Below are 21,213 nucleotides of genomic sequence, written 5' to 3' on the forward strand. Positions count from 1 at the left end.
GAACAGTGATTTACAACGCCTAGTCAAGGCGCTCATATTTCCCGTTTTGGATCCACCAATAATGTAAATAGCCAAGAACACACGCACGTAGCCCACAACTAACAAAGCATCCCTTAATGTTGTCAGCTCACATCAAACTGGCTGGTACACCGACCAGTCAAATTTCCATATCCCCAATAATATCACTTTTCTCGCTCTTTACGAACCCTAACTACTACAATATTTTCTTCTCTTATAAAGTTTATATTACATCAATTTCTAAGCTAACGACCCTTCAAATTACTTTTATATATACATTTTGTTATTTTTAAAATCTTTGTCTCGTTAGAAAGTATGGGGTATATGTGTTGGGCAACTAAAACAAATCTCTCCTCAAAGTCATCTAGTATCTTTTGAATTTGTCTGTGTCTGATCTTTCACCTGTTGCTCTTTTTTCTTCTGCTACCCTTCCTCCGGCTTCTCTTGTCTACCCCTTCTTTTCCTTTTTCTTGTTGCTCCTTTTTAAGGGGTTTTGGGGTTTGGGTAAAGGATTTTTTTGTGATTTTCAGCTGCAGATATCATGATATATAGGATGATTTTATGATTCTGCTGCTTTCTGTTTCTTCACTAGTATATAATATCCCTTTTTTTTCTTCTCATTTTTGACATTAATATCCAGCTCAAATTTGAAAGTGGAGTGAATGGCTGTGCCGCCTAGTAACAGGCTTCGGAATATGTTGCAGGCGGCGGTGCAATCAGTTCAATGGACCTACAGCCTTCTCTGGCAAATTTGTCCCCAGCAAGGGTGAATTTTTTCTTCTTCTTGGACTAGTTCTGCAATACAATCGATTTAGTGTCATGGGTTATAATGATCGATTTGAGTGTGTTTTAATTAGGATCTTAGTATGGTCAGACGGATACTACAATGGAGCAATCAAGACACGGAAGACAGTGCAACCAATGGAGGTCAGTGCGGAAGAGGCGTCTTTGCAAAGGAGCCAACAACTTAGAGAGCTGTATGACTCATTATCCGCCGGCGAGTCGAACCAGACAGTCCGGCGACCATCTGCACCGTTGTCACCGGAGGACTTAACCGAGTCCGAATGGTTCTATTTGATGTGCGTCTCCTTCTCTTTTCCTCCTGGAGTAGGGTAAGTTAAGTTCTTTCCTATATAGTAGCTTACTAGCTTATAGTTGCCTCTTAGCACATTGACTTTTTGTGCTCAGTGCTCTCGTTTTCTTACCATCCGTTCCATTTTTTTCCCCTCAACGTGAGTTACTTATTTCTAGTGAAACCCAGTGCTGGAATCTGCCAATAAAAATGGGAAAAAAAAATTACGGGTGGGAAGGAGGATCTTTTTTGTTTTAAACTCTTCGTCATGATTCATAGTTTTTCATTCCAAGATATTAGGACCATTTATCATATAGAGAAAGAAAAGAAAACAATGAATAAAATTAATGGAGTAGCTCATGTTCCTCATTCAGCAATGGATAACTTCTCAGTGTAAGAAATGGGGCTTGGGACTGTAGTTACTAAAATGGTAAGTGAGGACCAATTGCGCCACAAACAATTAAGAAGAGTTAATGAGACAGTTGGGGATTCGTTATTGCAACAGTGAGTTTAAAGTAATTTATTCAATCTAAATAGTGCATCACAGTATTTCATGTTTGATGATGCCCTTGACATCTGGTTAGGTGAGAACCTTTAATGTCGTCTTCTTCCTTTTTGGAGGACTAGTGAGACTCTTTTTCTTTTCTTTTTTTTAATGGTGAAAGAAAGATAACATGCTTCAGTTTGTCTTTTGACAAATTTGATTGAAGAAACTAGTCAAGAGGAATATATTCCACTGGATATTATTCCAGAAATTAACACCGAAATAGGTAAACTAGAAATTAGAATGTAATAAAAATAATAAACACTTGATTGAAAGTTGAAACCAACCTAAGCGACTACAGAAAGTAAACGTTGTTCTCATGGCAGACGAGAGTCGTCCTGTCTTTGTACTTAGAACAGGAAATTTGAGGTAACACTGTTGTAGCATGATGAAATTAATGACAGGGGTAGGTCGCAATCACGTTCTAAAACTCTTCAACTAGGTCTCTAATAATGTGTTTTGGTACCAAAAACAGATTAGTGTATCAATACCAGTACTGTGTTTTGATTAACCACTGATTTATTTCAAACACACACATATATATATTTACATGGCCAGGATGTGATAAATATTGTGTACAGGTTGCCTGGAAAGGCATATGCAAGGAGGCAGCATGTATGGCTTACAGGTGCAAGTGAGGTTGATAGTAAAATTTTCTCAAGAGCTATTCTTGCTAAGGTATTGTTGCGACATTGTCTTTTGCTTGTACTATTTTATAACTAATAAGGACATAATTTTCTTACTTAATTCAAGCGTCTCAACTAATTTTATAAATTACTTGAATTTGGACGGTTTTATAAATTACTCTGGCTTTTTTATCACTATTAATGAGCAGCAGTTCATCATGTGCTTATTCTTCATCTTGTACCTCAATTCAGTGCACTAACTACGTTGTATCTTCCTGTTTCTCAACATAAATAAAACTGGCGCCGTACGGTTGCAATAGAGTGCTCGTATACAGGTACCTATTGGACTCATGCAGATGCAGTTTAAAATTAAAATGCATCATTCTTTCATTTATTATTAATTTAATTATTGATTGACATTGGTTTATGTTGTATATTGTTGTAGACTGTGCTTTGCATTGCTGTCCACGATGGTGTTGTTGAACTTGGCACTACGGAAAAGGTAATAAAAGTTTCCTGTTTGTGTCACTAGAAAATTCTTCCGTCAATCGGCTGATATTGACAGTAGATAGTCCGCTTGATTCCATTTCAGCTCCAAGAGGATCTAGAGTTAGTCTAACATGTCAAAACCTTCTTCACAGATGATGTAATTCGTAACCCCAAACCGGCTCTCTCCGAACACTCCACTTCGAACCCCGCCGATTACACTCGCTTCCACTCTCCTGCACTTCCTCCTACGTACGCAGCTGCGAACCCTAACCTAGACGGCAATGATGATGAAGAAGAAGAAGAAGGACCTGAATCAGACTGTGCTGAAACGGATCGAAATAGCCGCCGAATGGTGAGAGTAGCAGCTGAGCCAAGCGAGTTAATGATGCAGTTGGAAATGTCGGAAGACATGAGGCTAGGGTTACCAGACGACGCATCAAATAACTTAGACACAGATATTCAGATGGCAGGAGTAAGTCAAGCAGATAAGCAGCGGCGAGCCGAGTCGTTTAAAGCCGAGTTGTGTAGGAGGTGGGAAATGGTACAGGAGGAGGAGGCAGCGAACAGTGGGATTGAGTCACGTTATTCAGGTAAAAGACTAGAATGGAAAGTTGGGAATGGGGGAAAATACTTTGTAGAATATTGTTGGCCAATAATTAGAAATACAGTACAAAATCTTAGTTGTAGAATTCAGGGTTATTAAATAGCTTTGCGAACAGTGGCCTTCACCCGTCACTTCTCACTCACACAAATCAAATGAGGGTCCTTTTCGTATAGTGGGCCCTGGCTTGGCTTACTGCATGGGGAGGCTTCCAAGTTTCTTCAGCATAAAAAAATGAGTGATGTATTATTGCTCCAACTCTGATCAAATTTCTTCTTCATAGTTATTTATTACAAGCTGCCAAATGACTACACAAATCGAAATTTCAACTACCCTTGTTTATTTCACCCGCCCCGTAGTGTTCAATGTTTATTATATTAATAATAATGTTTATTATATTAACTGTCAATGTTTTCGTCGGCATTTTTATGGGGAAAATTGAAAGGCTTCCCGGTTATCAGCCAAAAGATTTTGGAGTGCTTTTCGTTTTGTTTAATGTGATAAAAATTATCAGTTGAAACTTGTTTTTGAGTTATTTTGTAGGGCTACTGCCGATGGATGGACTAGCACAAGAAAACACCCACTATTCTCAGACCGTCTCCGCCATCCTCCAAGGCCAACCAACCCCTTGGGCCGACTCATTGCCAACCTACTCAACGGAATCAGCGTTTTCCAAGTGGACAATCCGTTCAGACCTCCACCAGCTCCCAGTGGCCTTCGAAGGAGCGTCCTCCCAGTGGCTCCTCAAGTACATTCTATTTAGTGTTCCGTTCCTCCACAGCAAATACCGCGACGAGAACTCACCCAAGGCACGTGACGCCGATGCCGCCGCCAGGTTCCGAAAGGGAACCCCGCAGGAGGAGCTCAGCGCCAACCATGTACTAGCAGAGAGGAGGCGACGGGAAAAGCTCAACGAGCGGTTCATCATATTAAGATCCTTGGTTCCATTCGTTACCAAAATGGATAAAGCTTCCATACTCGGGGACACCATCGAGTACGTCAAACAGTTACGTAAAAAGATACAAGAACTGGAAACACGAAACAAGGAAATAGAAGCCCATAACGAACGGCCAAGATCAGCAGATTCGCTGCAGAGAAGTGGAGTAACGGTGTTGGAGAGGGCACGATCATTGGGTCCAGAACCAGGGCGGGAGAAAAGGAAGGTGAGGATAGTGACAGGGAGTGGAGGTGAAGCTAGGCCAAAGAAGACGCAGCCCGAAACGGTGGTGGAGGTGTCGATAATAGAAAGTGACGCGTTGTTGGAGTTGCAATGCGAGTATAAGGAAGGGTTGTTGGTTGATATAATGCGGATGCTGAGGGAACAGCTTCGAATTGAGATAATGACGGTTCAGTCTTCTTTAAATAATGGAACGTTTGCAGCTGAGTTGAGAGCTAAGGTAATTTAATTCTCCACCTAATTGTTATATCTTTTTCTTTTGGGAATAAGGCTGACAGTTTTGTGTACCATGTTTTCCTTGTGAATGGTACTTGCATTGGCAGGTGAAGGATAATGTAAACGGAAAGAAAGTAAGCATAACGGAGGTGAAGTGGGCCATAAATCAAATGATACCTTCATTCTAATCCACATACTTATCTCCATCTTAAAATTATTTACAAACAAAAGAGAACAAATTTTCCAGGGAATGGGAAGGATATTATGAGGTTGAACTGCAGTAATTCCTTATAACTGTAAATTTTAACAGAAAATGAAATGAAATGTTGACAGAAACAAACCTGTTCATGTACATCGTTTAAAATCTCCTCTCATCTTCAAGGGGGATGAGCTAATCTCATTCAAGTTCAGTGTGCATTGTACGGGGTTAACCCCAAAACACTAGAGGGATTACAAAAATTGTTGTGTATGTGCCATTGCCATAGGCTATATGTTTAGCATTCAATACTCGGCTTCTCGGTTTACAAAACTTGGTGATAACCTTGATACTTAAAATGGTTAATACATTGAGGTGGACTCAAAACTTGTTCATGGCGGAGACATCTCTTCCATTTCTGGTTTTAATGAGCAGAGAATTCCTTAATACAACATTTCATCCATGCCTCCATCGCCCATCTTCTCCAAATCTTCTTCTGATAGTAATGTCTTCCTACCACTGCCACCGATCTTCTCATAAGGTTGAGCCATTTTTCTTAGGAACTGCACCAACCGAGAATAAAATGAAAAGCAAATCTTAGGGCACCAAATATATATCTTAAACAACCAAGGGCTAATTCAGATACACAAATTTTAGCTTAAGCCATAACAAGATTTCAACCTTCTTTAGGAGTCTAGGTTCTATATATATGATTCCAATCCAAGCAGACAATTCATTATGTGCATTTTTCTTTTTAGTATTAAAAGCCACCTATTGAAGACACGATATGCCTCAAGTAAATGAACTACATCAGAGAAAATATCAGATAATATACCTAACCATATTATATCTAGAAGACATTTATCTTTCACCAAAGTGCTAACAAAATACTGAACAATGAACAAGGGGCATACCTCTTTTGCTATATGTAGAGCCATGTCGGTGCTCAAATTCAGGTTCACATCTCGTAAGTGAGACAGTATCCAACTTGGTAATTTTGAGCGCTTGTCATGTCGGCTATACCTGCATTCATCCACTAATTCAGAAGAGGAAAGTAGGAAATCTCCCATGACTTAATCAACCAAAAAGAAGAGTAAGGTATAAAAATCTCCATGTGTTGTCCAAAACGTCTCTACATTTATCATACAGAACCCTTGTAAAAAGGAGATAGGTTTCATGAAGAAATAACAAACTTTCAGGCTCCCCTTTAATAGCCCTGGCAAGTAATCTAACAGAAGAATAGCTTCAACTGTTTTAAAACATACTATGTTTATTCTGTTAACAATTCAACATTGCTTTTACAGTTTCAAAGTTTGGACAGAGGGCATCTCAACCATAAAATTAATAAAGATGATAAGAAGTTAAAAACTATAAGTTGGAATGATTTGCCGCTAACCAGAAAAGGCAATACTTCTAGCTCAAAGACAAGAACTTTCAATTTCAATATACTAGAAAAGGAGCAAGGAGATACATATACCTCTTATCAGCAAATATCATCATCCCATAATCCGCCTTTGAACGGATAACTCGTCCCACACATTGAGCAGCTTGCCTCTGTTTCAAAAAGTCACGTAGTCAAGAAACCATTGTCACATTTTATAACTATATGTTTAAGAAATGCAAGTTTATTCAGGAAAATGATGGATGTAGTACCAAGGCATCAAAAGTAAGAAAATCTCCTTCCTTTATCTGGAATGTGTCTCGCAAGTACTCCAACCTTGCCAGCAATATTCTGAAAGGAAACCAAAGTTTATTGATGTGCAGGCAAAGAAAACATAACTTGTGATAAGTTCATTACTATAAAACCATTGTACCCATAGATTGCCTATGGCTACAACTGCAAAAGGCAAACAGAAACCAGAAAGGTGATTAAATTATTGGATGAAACTCACTTGCTTAATGTATACTGGAATGGAACACCAAACATTATTACTAGTCTGCCATAATGTCGATCAAAATCGATACCTTCAGCAACCTTTCCCCTGTAAGATACATAAGCATTCAAGGGATTTATCAAGATGTGATAAGTTACTTCACCTCTATTTCTACTAAATAAAATACAAGTACAAAGTTAAAATGACGAAGATAACTGGTTTTGGTTATTTGCATTGCACCAAAGATAAAAACCAAGAATGGCCATAAGAATGAATATAGGCCTAGAACCAGTCTAACTGACACCAAAAACATAATAGAATTACCTGCTCTACTATCAAAGATTCAAAGTTATACATTTCATCGTCAATAGTACCTGGCAACAGAAAAAAACACTGCACCTCTTCCACAGTCACAAGCCCTGCGATAATTGTCTAGAGCCAATGTGGTTTCTACAACATCTTGTGTCTCAATGAAGACAAGCTTATGTTGCATTATTTCCTACAATAGATGGATTAAAAACGTTTTGGGAAAACCATAAACATATGCTTCCAGTATAAAGAAAGGTTATTCTCAAGAACCAGCCTATATAAAGGAGACAGGAAAAGATATAAAATAAGGAAAGAAATAAAGGAAAAGCAACAAGGGCAGGAACCAGAATGGAGCGAAAGATGCTCAAGTTCTTTGCACAATTTAAGAAGAGAAGCCAAAAGACACTAACCTTCAGAATTCCACTATCATTCCAAGTGTTAATGATTCCATCCATGTATGAATAACTGACAAAGAAACAGACAATTCCATCAGGGACAACAGAGACCATCTCCAACAAGAGTTTCCCATAATTCCTCACAACACCAGGGTCACTTCTCATATCAAATTTGGTACTAACAGGAAGCTGATCACTGCAAGAATAAACCAAATGGAAATTGACACATAATAACTATATTCATAAGGCTTAATATCTTACAAGTTAAAAGCTTGAAAGTTGTCATAAGCAAAGGGAAAAGATTACAACTGCCCACCTTCCACGTGTGAGAACCATTGGACATATGCAATCTCTTGTCAACGACATTGTAAAGCTACGACTAACAACTGGATGAAAGTTAAGAAGGCGTGGGTACAGATCAATTGGGCTGAGTGTGCCAGATGTAATGACAACGGATTGGAATCGGTCAAACACAGGCTTTATGGCAAGCGAAGCATCATGACAGCTAAGCTGGAATGCCAAATCATGATTAGTATATTAACAGCTTCAATAATATCAAATACCATTGTGAATGAAAAAAAAGAAAAGAGTAGGAATCACAGGTATGCAAGAACTGGAAAAGCCATAAATTAGACCCCAGTGAGAATAAAGGCATACAATGAGAATTAAAGTCAACATGGAAGATAAATCATCTAGATGACCTCCTCAAACAGATAGATATCATGAAATTAAATATTCTGTAGAAACATATAAGGTAAAAGGAATAAAAATTTACCATTTTGACTTTCTTACACTGAACCTTCCAAACATACAGTCTCAATAACAACAGAGATTTGGGAAAAATATCATTAGCATGTAGGGACAAAACCCTTACGTTATTTCGAGATTTATGGAAGTTAGCCAAAATACTGAAACATTAGTAATTTAGAAAAGAGAAAAATAGCAAAAACCAACCTGCAAGATAGGATCTGGAATATGTGGCATTCTTTCATCAAAAGGTTCAATAATAATTGAAAATCCACGACCATAAGTGCCTACAAGAGTTGCAAAATCACATATTGTTTGGATGTGTAAGAACTCATCTGTGTCAGTAATTTCTAGAGTCAACATGAGTGAATGCAGACGATCATAACAGAACTTCAATGTTTTCTGGTCAATTCCAGCATGACTATTGATAGATGCAACAAAGCTAACTGGGCTTTCTTTCTCAACATTCTCCGTGTCTAGTCGGCCCCTTAGATACTGAACTAATCTACGTAGGACATGCAAAAAGTGCTCCGCTCGACGGATATTTCCAGGCACAGCTTCCTTTAGAATATCATCAGGCAGTGCAGGATTTGAAAGCCAGTTGTCAGTGACTGCATAAAGAAGAGAGAGAAATGATAATCTGGAACCATCATTAAATCAAGAGTCGTGCTAAAAACATCTACAAAAAAGGTTTCCATTCCACATACTAGGTAGGTTTCCTCTCAATGCCAAGCCCTCTACAAGTCGGTTGTATTCAGCACGAAGTCGGCTTGCATCAGTGGCCTTGAACCTTCCTACCATGATATACAATTTAAATAAACATATATAGAATTTCATATTGAGAAGTTTAAGGGGATGATACACTCAAGAATTAATATAAAATTGCTCCTAGGAAACTACTTGACACATACAGAAATTTCAACAGTGAAAACGAACAAGTGCAGTAAGTCCCGATGCTTCATATGTTCTAGTGCCCTACCAATCCAATTAACCATCTAGTTTAAATCAAAATGGTAAATTTCACTGACGTAATAAGAAACTAACCAAAGAGAAAGAAAACATACCTATCAATCTCTTGACTTATCCTATTAAGATTCCTTGTAGCTCCTTCAAGTGTCTGTCTCCTAACACTAACACTAAGTGCTTCAATACACACATTGTCAATATTATGCGCCTCATCAAACACCACAACAGACTCCTTCTGCATTTCCTTTGATATGATCCCAGCCACCTTTGGATCAAGTAAATACTGATAACTATAAACGACCACATTAGCAAACTGTACCATATGTCTCGCCAAAAAATACGGACACCACCCTTTCTCCTTCCCAAACACCCTCAAGTCCTACAAAGACAATGCCAAATACAGAGAGCATAAAAATATAACATCGGTTAAAACATAATTAGACTACATAAATGCAAAATTGTTCCTTTTGTTATCTAAAAGAATTATTTGTTGTTTCACTTCTAAGAAGCAATTCTTCAAATAAATTGTTTGTTTTGTAATTGTCGCACATTTTGCTCTATACTTCCCTAAGCAAACAACGAAATGGTCCTTTAAATATTCTTCAAGACTCAGTTTTCACAATTGAAACATATAATTCAAATAATGCATTTACCATTTATAATATAATTTATGAAAAAAATACAAAATTTGAATACCTGAAGGGTATAAACTCCAGGTGGCACCACGGCGGCAGAAGCAGCCCTCTCATAATTCTCAAAAAATTGGCATGTAGGCACATTGGGATTCTCCGCAGCCATAGCTCGAACCCAACTGGCCGTCAATTTCCTACACCCAGCATCCACCGAATCCCGGTTCTCGGCCGCTAAAACGGTAGGGTTGACGCACAAGTTCTTCCTCGAAGAAAGCCCAATGGCAAGAATCCTAGCTTGGGGACCCAAGTGTTTAATCTGATAATTGTGCAAAAGCTTCAATTCGGCAAGGGTTTTTTCCATCTCATGGACAGTGCGAGTACAGTAAATGAGCTTGATGGGGGTCTGGGGTTTGGAGAGGGAGTAGCTGGTGATGAGAGAGAGTAAGGCGATGGTTTTGCCGGTGCCGGTGGGCATTTCGAGAAGGCAATGGCCTTTGGCGTCTAAGGCTCGTTTTAGTTCGATCATGTAAGAGTATTGCTCGGGGTAGATGTAGTCATAGGGGAAGTAGACTGTAACGTCTTCGATTTGGAACTTCATGGTCTTTTTATTTTCTGGGATTTAATTTGTTTCAAGCGGGATTTATAAATGATGCAGAGAAAGTAGGGTTTAGAGATTGCAGAGAGAAGAGGGTGCTTGCTTGACTGTTGGTTGATTTTGCTAGAACTTGAACCGCCCTTCCGTATTTCACCTTTTTCTTGCTAAAACAGATAATAATAAACTGCGGTGGACCAATTGCTGGCCCGATCCCTCATATACTAGAAATGGTATCGACAAACTTCACTGCACTTGACTTCCAACCAAGTCATCTATATTTGATTTGACTCCAAGGTTTCAACAACCCATCCGTATTTGAGTTCATCAATTGGGAAAATCCATTTTCTAATCCAATTTAATCTCTCTTTTCAAAACAACAAATGAGCTGGGCTGTGGAATTGGCTGCTTTGTTTGTCCACTCCACATCCTACAAAATGGATGGGAAATGGTGTCATTTTGAATTTTGCTTTTGAGGTTACTTAGCAGTTTCCCTAGCGATGATGTGTCTGTTTGTTTCATCAACACCCATTGCTTGTTTGCTGCATGGATTTTCGACCTCAAACCTGTCTATAAATTATTTCAGCATGGGGCTGTACCTAATCTTTCTACTAATAACTTACTTGCCTTTTATTTAAAGTTTTCTCTTCTTTTCCTGTTTCCATTCCAAAAGTGGGCCTTTGGTCGAGGCCTAGTTTGGGCTTTCCAGCCCAAAAATAGATTACAAAACTTGACCCCTTCATTTGCTCTCTAACTCATATAAGAACTAGATGGATGCTCTTTTTTTTTCCTTGTTTATATGGTTGAAGTGAAAATGAAAAACTCTTAAAATAAGAATCTATGTTGCCATTCACATCCATTATGCTTAATAAGAATGTTAAATTGGTAGCCCCATTGGCATTTCATTACCCACTTGAGCCACATGCACCATGGTTTGTCATTGCTACGGTTTTTATTCATTTACTAATATTCTTTCTCTTTTCTTTTCTTTTTTTTTCTCTGCATTATCAACTACATAACCTTTCTCTTTCATCACCTCAAAATGAAAACAACTATATATATCCACTAAATTAAGTAGTGGTATTAATTTCTTGTTGTCTATTATCCTATAAAAGTTTCACACAATCTTAATTATAAGCTTCACATAAATTAAAAGAAATAGCTATCACATCCATCAACAACATTCAACACACACACACACTTCACTAACAATCACACACATATGTGTAAACATATCTTAATAGTTGGTATTATATCTATATCATTCGTATTCATCAATATATATACTTTTTCGATTCTAAACAATTATCAAATAATTTAAGTTTTATTTTAGTTAAAATTTTATAGTGTTTTGGCCGATATCAATTTATTAAATTAGTTCAAAATATGATATCTTTAATAATTTTTTTTCCTTAATTTTTTTTTATCATTAGGACTAAAGTTAAAAATATAATTATCAAATTAAGTTAATTAAATATGTTTATATATATGTAACGAAAATATGTTAAAAATTAAACCATAACTACGTATAAAAAGTAATTAAAATGACGTTGAAATATATTTTAGAAAAATGATACGCTGAGTAATGCAATAGTACAACCTCGATACGTAAAAAGATATAGCACCCAAAAGCTTTTGGGTGGCCTTTTGTGAGCCACTATTTTATATATATATGGGGGCCCTTTCAGGGGCTTATGGCTCTCATTTTCCTTCACTTCCCCTCTCTCTTTTTCTTAATTAAGCGTGTAATCCTATTCCAATCCAAATTGTCAACTTAAAAAGTTTGAATAGCATATGCTGCTTTTAATACTCAAACGTGTGTGTTACAACTACAACAAAATTTGGTTTTAATCTCGTATAATCTTGGCAAATTTTAATTAATTTCTGAAAAGTTAAAGCATGGGACAACATTTTTGTACTACTTAGTAAGTGATGTAGAGGATAAATAAAGGAAAGTGTTAGAAGAGCATAAAGGGAAACAAAACTGGATTAGATCGGTGACATGGATTAGGGTAGCAATGAAATAGATGTGGAGAGCAATGAAGTAGAATAGGTGAGTTGAGGTGAGGTGACATGAGTGGAAGACCACAAAAAAATATTGGTGGGGGATGGATATCCAATTCTGCTTGGGCTTGGGGAGGATGAGGCCGACCAAATGGAAGGAAGACCTTTTCATCAAATTGGTGTGGGTGCGGTCCTCCCTCACATTGTCGAGTGTTTATGTGGTGCATCTTCAGGTATATATATTTGCCTTGTCATTCCCTACACAATCTTACCTATATTTCCAAACCCAAACAAACAAAAAAAAAATTAATATCGTGAGTTTATTCGTCGATGTTGTAAGTGGATATGTGGGTTTTTTTTTTCCTTTGAAATTTTTTTTTTATCAAAATAGGTATGTGTCGTGGTCAATGCATGATTAAATCACTACACAATCTTTGCATTGACTACCAAGAAAAAAAGTATTATGAAATAAAATATAGAATATCTCGATACTCACAAGTGATAATTTTAAGTCAATCAACATCGATTAAGTATTTATTATCCATTTATCAAATCAATTTATTCAATAGTAAGAACTTGACACCCATGTGTTTCAATGTCATCTCTTATAAATATCTCACCAGTTTCTTTTTTATTTTCACTGTAAATCTTTTCAGAAAAATCTTTCAAACTTTCGCTTCTAACAAAAAAAAACCCTAACTTTTCTACTTATTTTCCCCAAAAATAATTGATTTAAGGTTTCAAGAAAAATCCATAACTTATCACGCCATTGATATGGTAAATTTACTTTTTTCTTTATTTTGTTATTATGGAACTTATTTTAAGAGTTACAAAAATAAATATTATTTTTTGTAATATTTTGAACAACAAAGAAATTGAGTTGTTCATTAAACTTCTCATAGCAGAATAGACGTATTTGAGACCACTTAAAAAATATTGGTTTATTTGTGACATAAACAATAATAACGTATGAAATGATACGTGAAAACAAAATATATAAATATTTTATTTTTCATGCAAAGAAGTGATTATAACATAGGAAAATGCCACTTTAATAATCGACCTTCCAATCAAACTGATAAACAATAATTGAAGTCAATTGCATCAAGGCAGAGCTAGAGTGTTAACGATTGTTGGTTGTTATGCCATCTAAGTCATGGTTTTAAAAATCAGACCTGTAGTTAAACTGATTAGACCACTAGTTATTGATTTGGTTAATTCGATCACCGATCCAGTTTCAAATTTAATTTTTTTTTAAATACACTAAAAATTATTTTAAAAATCAATCCAACCACTGGTTCAACTGATCCATTTGTCTAGACTGGTACACTAATTGGTTCCTTGTCCAACCGGCTGATCCTCTCTCCAACAACCATGGTCTAAGGAAGAGAAGAATTGGATGAAAATTAAGTGAAATGCACATGGTTGAAAATATTTGTTAAATTAAGTCCTTCACATAACACAATTGTGGAGAAAAATAAATCAATATGCCAAAGCTTGGATGCTTCGGATGGTAAGAGGAATGATACTTCCAAAAAAGTTGGCAACAATGTACAAACCATGTATCTTCCTCTACAAGAACATTTTTATACAACCAAAACATTCAATTGGGTCAACAACATATTTGTACAAGGTGCTTTTATAGGGTGACTTGATATTAAATTGATAAAATAAATTATTTTTATCTACTTTTGCAAACTTGAGCATGGATAAGAATGTCATGGTTAACGACCTTCTATTCCTATCAATAGGTATTCTCTCTTATTAAAAGGTAAAAATATAATCGTATTGTGTAACAGTCTAATTTTCAGTGGTGTCGGAACAGTGATTCGAGATCACTAAATCCGAAAAATGAGTAGGAAATATTATTAATTTAGTGAGTATAAGTTAAATGTGAAGTTAGGAAAAATTTTGAAATAGTGAAATGTACAAAAATATATATATATTAAAATAATTAGAATTGAAAATGAGGTATCGAAACCTTGCAAATTTTAAATCGAGCCATAAATATTTTTATAAATATTTATGGAGTGTTAATAAGTTAGTATTAAAGTTTCGTCAAGAAATTTTAAAGTACTGATAGCTAATTGAACAAAAAGGACTAAATTGTATCAAATGCAAAATTGTAGGAAATGATTAAATAGATTAAATGATAAAAGAAAGAGGGTTTAAAAGGAAAATAGACCCAAGGTCTATTTGGGCTGGATGGAAAGAGCATGAAATCACCAAGAAAATAAGGGCAAAATTGGAAAATTGCAAAATTTACTTAATAAAGCTAGGACTAAAGTGGAATTATCTAGATTTCTCTTTATTTTTCTGCATTCTCATCATCAAAAACACCATGGAAGAGTTCCCTTAAGCTGGTTTTTCATATTTTTACTGCAAGTAAGTTCAATTCTTGATTATTTCTTGAAATTTTTGTGTTTTTGTGACTTTTACAACTAGGTCCATTTGTTGAATTCATTAGTTCTTGATTCTATGAAAGAAATTGAAAGTTTCTATGAATATGTGCTGGAAGTATATGATGATTTGATATATAATTAGAGCTTTAAATTGTTTATATGCTGATTTTATTGAAAGAATTGAATAGAAAGTGAATGTTTGGGACCTAAATTGTAAAAGAGTTTGAAGTTAGAGTTTTATGTGGAAATTCTGAATTTCAATAGTTATGAAATAACTTATAATGTCTAGGAAAATTATTAATTGAGAAAATTAGTTTAATTGAGGGGTTAATTAAGTAAGGACTGAATTGTATGAACTATGAAATTTGGGGCAAAATGAAAATTAACATTTTGCCCTAAAACAGTTTTGGACCGCAGCAATAGTCTAACTTTGAAAAATCTCCAAAAATTTTAGAAATCTAATTAGAGGATGAATAAAATATGAAATTAAAGCTTATTGAGTCTAGTTTCTTATAGAAGAAATGGTGTAAGCAATGGAATTGTAAATCATGTGATATAATAAGTTTTGTGAGACAATGTCAGAATGATTTCGGGTTCCCCTGTTCTGACTTTGGAAAATCATAAAACATTGGAGAAAAATAATTAAGGGATTAAATTTATATGTTTAAAATCCTTAAATAGTCTATTTTCAATATAAATAAGCGAGAACATCATCCGAATCTCGTACAATGAGATAATTAATTCTTAGTGAAGAAGAGTCAGAACTGTCAGATAGCAGAACAGGGGCAACTTTAAATAATAAACTGTACTTATTGGCTAAACCAAAAATTCTGAAAATTTTATGGTAATAAGATAAGTAAGTCTAGTTTTAGGGAAAATTAGCGGATCTTAATTTCGAGTTTCTTAGCTTAAGATATAAATAATTTAGTGACTATGACGCAAATGGACAGTTTTGAATATACATAAGTAAATAGTGAAATTATTGATAATGTTACTTGTTGCATGTTATATAAATTAAGGATGTGGAATGGAGAGGAGGAGGAGGAAAATCTGTATGAATATTCAGCTAGCATGGCTAATTTGTATGTTTTAGGCTCATGGACTAAATTGAACAAAAGTAAAATTTTATGGGCAATTTTGTAAAAAAATGTTAGAAATGACCAATTTGCATGAAATGGATTATTTTATTATTTAAATTACAAAATTGAATGAAATTATTAATTTAGCTCAAGATCAGGGAAAAATGTTTTAAGGATTAAATTGAAAAGTGTTGAAATTATGGAAAATTCTGACATTTTATAGAATTCATAGGTTGTTATCAATTTGTGTGAGAATAACGGCTGGAAATAAGGATTAAATTGTAATTATTTTATTTTACTTTAACCTAAGGATGAAATCGTCATTAATTAAAAGTTTAGGGGTAAAATGATAATTTTGTTTAGAGCATTAGTTGAATGTATTATAACATGAAATAAATGAAAACGACGATCAAATTTCTTTATAAAGATCCGGATGACTTGAATACGAGACTTGAACGTGGAAAAGAAAAGATATCGGATTAATGAAATATCTGATAACTGAATCGGTAACTCCGGTAATGCTCAGTAACTCTATTCCGGTGACGGATTCGGGTTAGGGGCGTTACATATTGAATATCTCAAAATATACGTTTTAGATTATAAATATTCATAAGTTCCAATTGTATTTAATATTTCATCAAATTTAGGGGTCGCTTGGATAATAATGATTATAGAAATGACCTTACTTGGATGCATCGATCAACTAGCCAATCAAGAGGTACATTGATATTACATTCACATTCAATGTACTTAGTTATTACTTAAAATGAACATAATTTAACTTATAGGAAATGTTTGCAATTTTTATGGAGGTCGTACTTGGGAAACTCAATCATTGCCGTTCTACTAAAGACAATGTATGAACACCTTAAGTTGTGAAGGTTGCGAATGTCCATCATTTGTTTCCACATTGTGGAGTGGCACCATCTAATCCGAGTAAAACAACCATATTAGTTTGTGCAAGATTTTTCGAGTGACCCAAAGAACCTTGATCAGTTTCATAAGATAGATTTGAGAGGGCAGGATAAGAATGCACGATATGTTATGCCTTGGAACCAACGAGCTTAGTATTCCATTTATGGGAATATTTTCCAAGGATGTAATTTTTGTTCTTCTGAAGCATATATCCAATGGTTTATGCAGATTGATGCAAGATATAGTGGTTAGGGAATGGTGCGTACTATCAAGCAATAAACAAGCATATCAGCAAATTTGTGGTCGTGCAGCCCCCAACAATTCAATCAGATCCATTTATACAAAAATTTGACCCACAACCACATTTTGAAGCCAACTAGGTCATATTGGCTCTGCTTACAAGTAACAATTCAATTTTTAATAGTACCGGAAAGAACAGTTTTGGAACCCCATTTTCGTAAAAGAAATTTGTAAATATTAAATATTAATATTTACGTGTATAATATAAAAATATATCAAATATTGGTCAAGAAATTTTATCGAATTAATAGTTAATTAAGGCCTAAGAACTAAATTGTAAAAGTTTAAGCTATAGAGTTTTAATTGTCAAAAGTTTTGAGGACTCAAATAACAATCAACCAAAGGTTTAAAATGGTAAATAAACCATTTTATATCATAGGATAATGGATGATGATGATGTTTTCCACTAATAAGATTAATTGTCACAGCCCAAAAATTAGGTTAACAAATCGAGGATTTGAAATGAATATTGAAATTAGGGTCGTAAATAATTAATTAAAGTATTAAAATAATAAAATTAAGTTTTAATTTATTAATTAATCTAAAAAAAACTTAATTACGAGATTTAATTTGAAAATAGTGTGTTTTAATTAAGTTAGGACCTAATTGGAAAATGGAAGAAATGGAGAGTGACCAAAAGGGCAAATTGCTCAAATTTTGGATAATTAGTCTTTTTCTAGGAATTGTCATCGTCTTCTTCCTTCTCTTAACCTAAACCATTCAAAAAAATTCTAAACCTAAAATCAAAGAGTTCCTTCAAAATTAACTCTCTTTTTTTATATTTATTAATCTCCCAAACACTAAAAGCAATTTATCATATGATATCCTTGATTCCTTTGAGTTAAATTCATTCACTCAATACAATCCTATTTTATTTCATTGTCACCATTTTGTCTTCTTAATGATCAATATGATCATTGTCAACTAATGACTATTATAAATTATCGTTCAAGAACTCGTAGTCACGTTCCATATTTATCAATCCACACAATATCAATGAGAGGATATCGTTAACTTTTTAATAGAGCTATGAATTCCATTATTGCTAGTAAATCTATTTTAATTACTTGTGTACGACATGACTTTACTAACAACAATAGAATTCATAGCTTGATTAAAGAGTTAACGATATCCTCTCATTGACATTGTGTGGATTAATAAATATGGAACGTGGCCATGAGTTGCTTGTTCTCCAACGAGCCATTTATCACAATAATTAGTTGACAATGATCATATTAATCATTAAGAAGACAAAATGGTGACAATGAGATAAAATAAGATTGTATTGAGTGAACAGATTTAACTCAAAGGAATTAAGGATATCATATGAGGGTAACACACACATGGCGAGGTCATTGGACAAAGTAATTGGATGAATTGCTTTCGTAAAGAGTATATAATAATGAATTCTCAATCATGGTACTTATTGTGGACTTACTCCATGATTAAGTAAATTGCAAATTATCGGAATGATACTTCTGAACATAATTGCAATTAACTCGAGTCTAATTGTATATGTCTGATTGGTCCATTCTTTAACTCAACAAAAGCTCGATCGAACTGCATTTGAATTAGAAGAAAATTCTACGACTTTGGAAATAATTTAATTGAGTTAGTTTATTCGATATGGAATTAAATTAGGTGGTCGTGAGAATTATTCAACTAGAGAATTTGATTAAAAAATTTTCTTCAAAAAGTAATCTGGAAAACCTCAATGATTTTTGGAAAAAAAATTTTGATCAAGTAAAATTAAGCTAATTAAATTAATTAAAATCTATATGATATTTTTTGAAAATAAATTTTTAAGTTAAACAATTAGCCCAACCCGAGACCGAAGATTAGACTCGAGAACCAAAAGCTAAGATCGAAACCCAAAATTGGTTTAATCAGGTCAGATGTATGAAACTGGGCCGACAGTCCAACTGGTGGTTAGATTGGACCAGTTAGGCCGTCACTGGCCCAGACTAAACTGGCAGCAGCCAAATCGGCTGTTGCACTATCGGCTAGATATTAGCTTGCTTGACTGGTGCAACATTGTTCGAATAGCTAGCACTTGCTCCAGCGACGACATTGGTGGCCTCACGAGGAGATGTTGAGCCGACTAGACCAATTTGGGCAAAGTGATGATAATTCAAGGTGTCAGAGGATTCAAATTGGTGGTGGCACCACCAAGCACAACAATTGTGACAACAACGATCTAGCGGTCGGTGGATGGTCGGTGACAACGATTCTTCGGTGGTAGAGCCGTGCAAAAATTAGACTCAATGCAACTTGATTTCAAATTAATTTTACCAAATATAATATTATTTTAATGAATGTAATATTTATCTAGATATTAATGAGATATTAAATTAAATTTAATATTTATCTAGATAATATTTTATTTATTTAATATTAATGTGATTAATTCTAATACTAGTTGAACCCTCTCTAAACTCTTCCTATATAAAGAGAGAATGGATCATTATTCATATACACCTGAATTCAAAAAAAGTTGCGGAGAGAAATTTTTTTGAATAAATTATTTTATAAAATTTTTAAAGATATTCTTCTTATTTACTATTTGATCCCAAAAGTTTATAAAAATTATGAAATTGCCCCATTGGTAATTTTGTGAAAAATTTTATGATTTGAAGCGAGCCCATACTCAAAAGACGTGAGTTTGAGGATAGTGAAGAAGACTACTCGGTTTGATTAAGTGTTCGTCTTATACAAATCATAAAGGTACGATTTTGATTAAGTGTTTATTACTTTAGATAATACAACCAAGTTCTTGTTTTTGGAAAAATTTTAAAACTCTAGTTTTTCCTTAAACTTATTTTCCGCTGTATTTTTCAAACCCAATTTCTCAACACTCTAATGTTACCAAAATCTTGATGTAGACTTCGATTTGAATTAAAATAGACAATGTCCATGGCACACATAATTCCATGTGGAATATTCACTAAGTGCACATGGCTTGCATTATCCCTTGCAACATATTCTATAAGTGGTGGTAACATCTATCTTTTTTAGCTAATTAAAATACTAATTTGACATCAATAAACAAAAGGATCTATTAAGTGGAGAGATGTTAAATTTATAACTCCAAAAAGGAATTGTAGTGTATAAAAAAACTCAATTTCGTAAAATCTTATAAAACTTGAACATATCTCCTAAAACCCTATAAAAAAAACTTATGGTTTTCAATACTAGAAATGTATGTGCCTTATCAATTCGCTCCAAACCCTTGTCTATTGCTAATATCTCTAAACTTATGACCTTTTAAACGTATAGGAGATGAAATTGTGGGTCTCAAATTCTATCTTTCAATTAGAGGGAATATTAATTATAGTACAAAAGTAAAATTTTGAATTTGACTAAATAAAAACCAACATATCTTAATTTGACACCAAACTATTGGAGAATACTTTTGAGCAACATGTCATTCTTCCAATTTCAATAAAGGGAAGACATTATAGATTTAGAAAATCTTTGGTATGTAGGATAGTATAAAATGTAGAGGAGGAATTTGAGTTTTTTGTATGAAAAATGAACAAGTAGGATAAACTATTTATATGTTTTAGGGTTAGAATTTTCCATAAGAACACTTTTGAGTGTTGAGATCATATTAAATTTCTAAGATCTTGTTTTCAAAGCACCCGTTATAAATTATGATCTAACATTTTCAAAAATTATACAAATACCTCGATAGGATATTTATAGATTTTAGTGTTAGGCTTTGGTTAGGGTTTTTAATAAAAACAACTATAGATGTTGAAGTATAACACCCCTAACTCATATCCATTGCCGGAACAATGTTACGGAGTATTACCGGTGTTTACAGAATAAATAGACAGAAATTTCAACACTTCACATCATATAATATTCATATCATAAACTAATCGTAATCAAACATATTGTCCCTTATATGAGCCCTCAAGGCCCAAAATATGCATTAGAAACAAGTCAGGACTAAATTGGACGCTCAAAGAATTTTTCGAAAAACACTAAAATTTTTCAAGTTGCAGGGGTCACACGGTCAGGAGACATGCCCATGTCTTAGGCCGTGTGGACATT

At 34.4% G+C, this 21,213-nt stretch overlaps 1 protein-coding gene and 1 pseudogene across 1 annotated transcript; one reads left to right on the forward strand and one right to left on the reverse strand.

Moving 5' to 3' along the window:
* Positions 1–234: 234 nt before the first annotated feature.
* LOC107924033 (transcription factor BHLH42-like) lies at positions 235–5,248 on the forward strand (annotated as a pseudogene).
* Positions 5,094–10,769, reverse strand: LOC107924032 (general transcription and DNA repair factor IIH helicase subunit XPD). Its single transcript, XM_016854292.2, has 12 exons — positions 9,927–10,769; positions 9,329–9,609; positions 8,972–9,054; positions 8,472–8,875; positions 7,834–8,027; positions 7,533–7,713; positions 7,188–7,312; positions 6,832–6,921; positions 6,593–6,671; positions 6,417–6,493; positions 5,854–5,962; positions 5,094–5,502 (listed from the first exon to the last, which is right to left on the reverse strand). Exons 1-12 carry the CDS (start codon positions 10,458–10,460, stop codon positions 5,383–5,385), a joined length of 2,277 nt encoding a protein of 758 aa, XP_016709781.2. The 5' UTR covers positions 10,461–10,769; the 3' UTR covers positions 5,094–5,382.
* Positions 10,770–21,213: the final 10,444 nt, after the last annotated feature.

This window comes from Gossypium hirsutum, chromosome A11 (genome assembly GCF_007990345.1).
Source record: "Gossypium hirsutum isolate 1008001.06 chromosome A11, Gossypium_hirsutum_v2.1, whole genome shotgun sequence".
Lineage (NCBI taxonomy): Eukaryota > Viridiplantae > Streptophyta > Magnoliopsida > Malvales > Malvaceae > Gossypium > Gossypium hirsutum.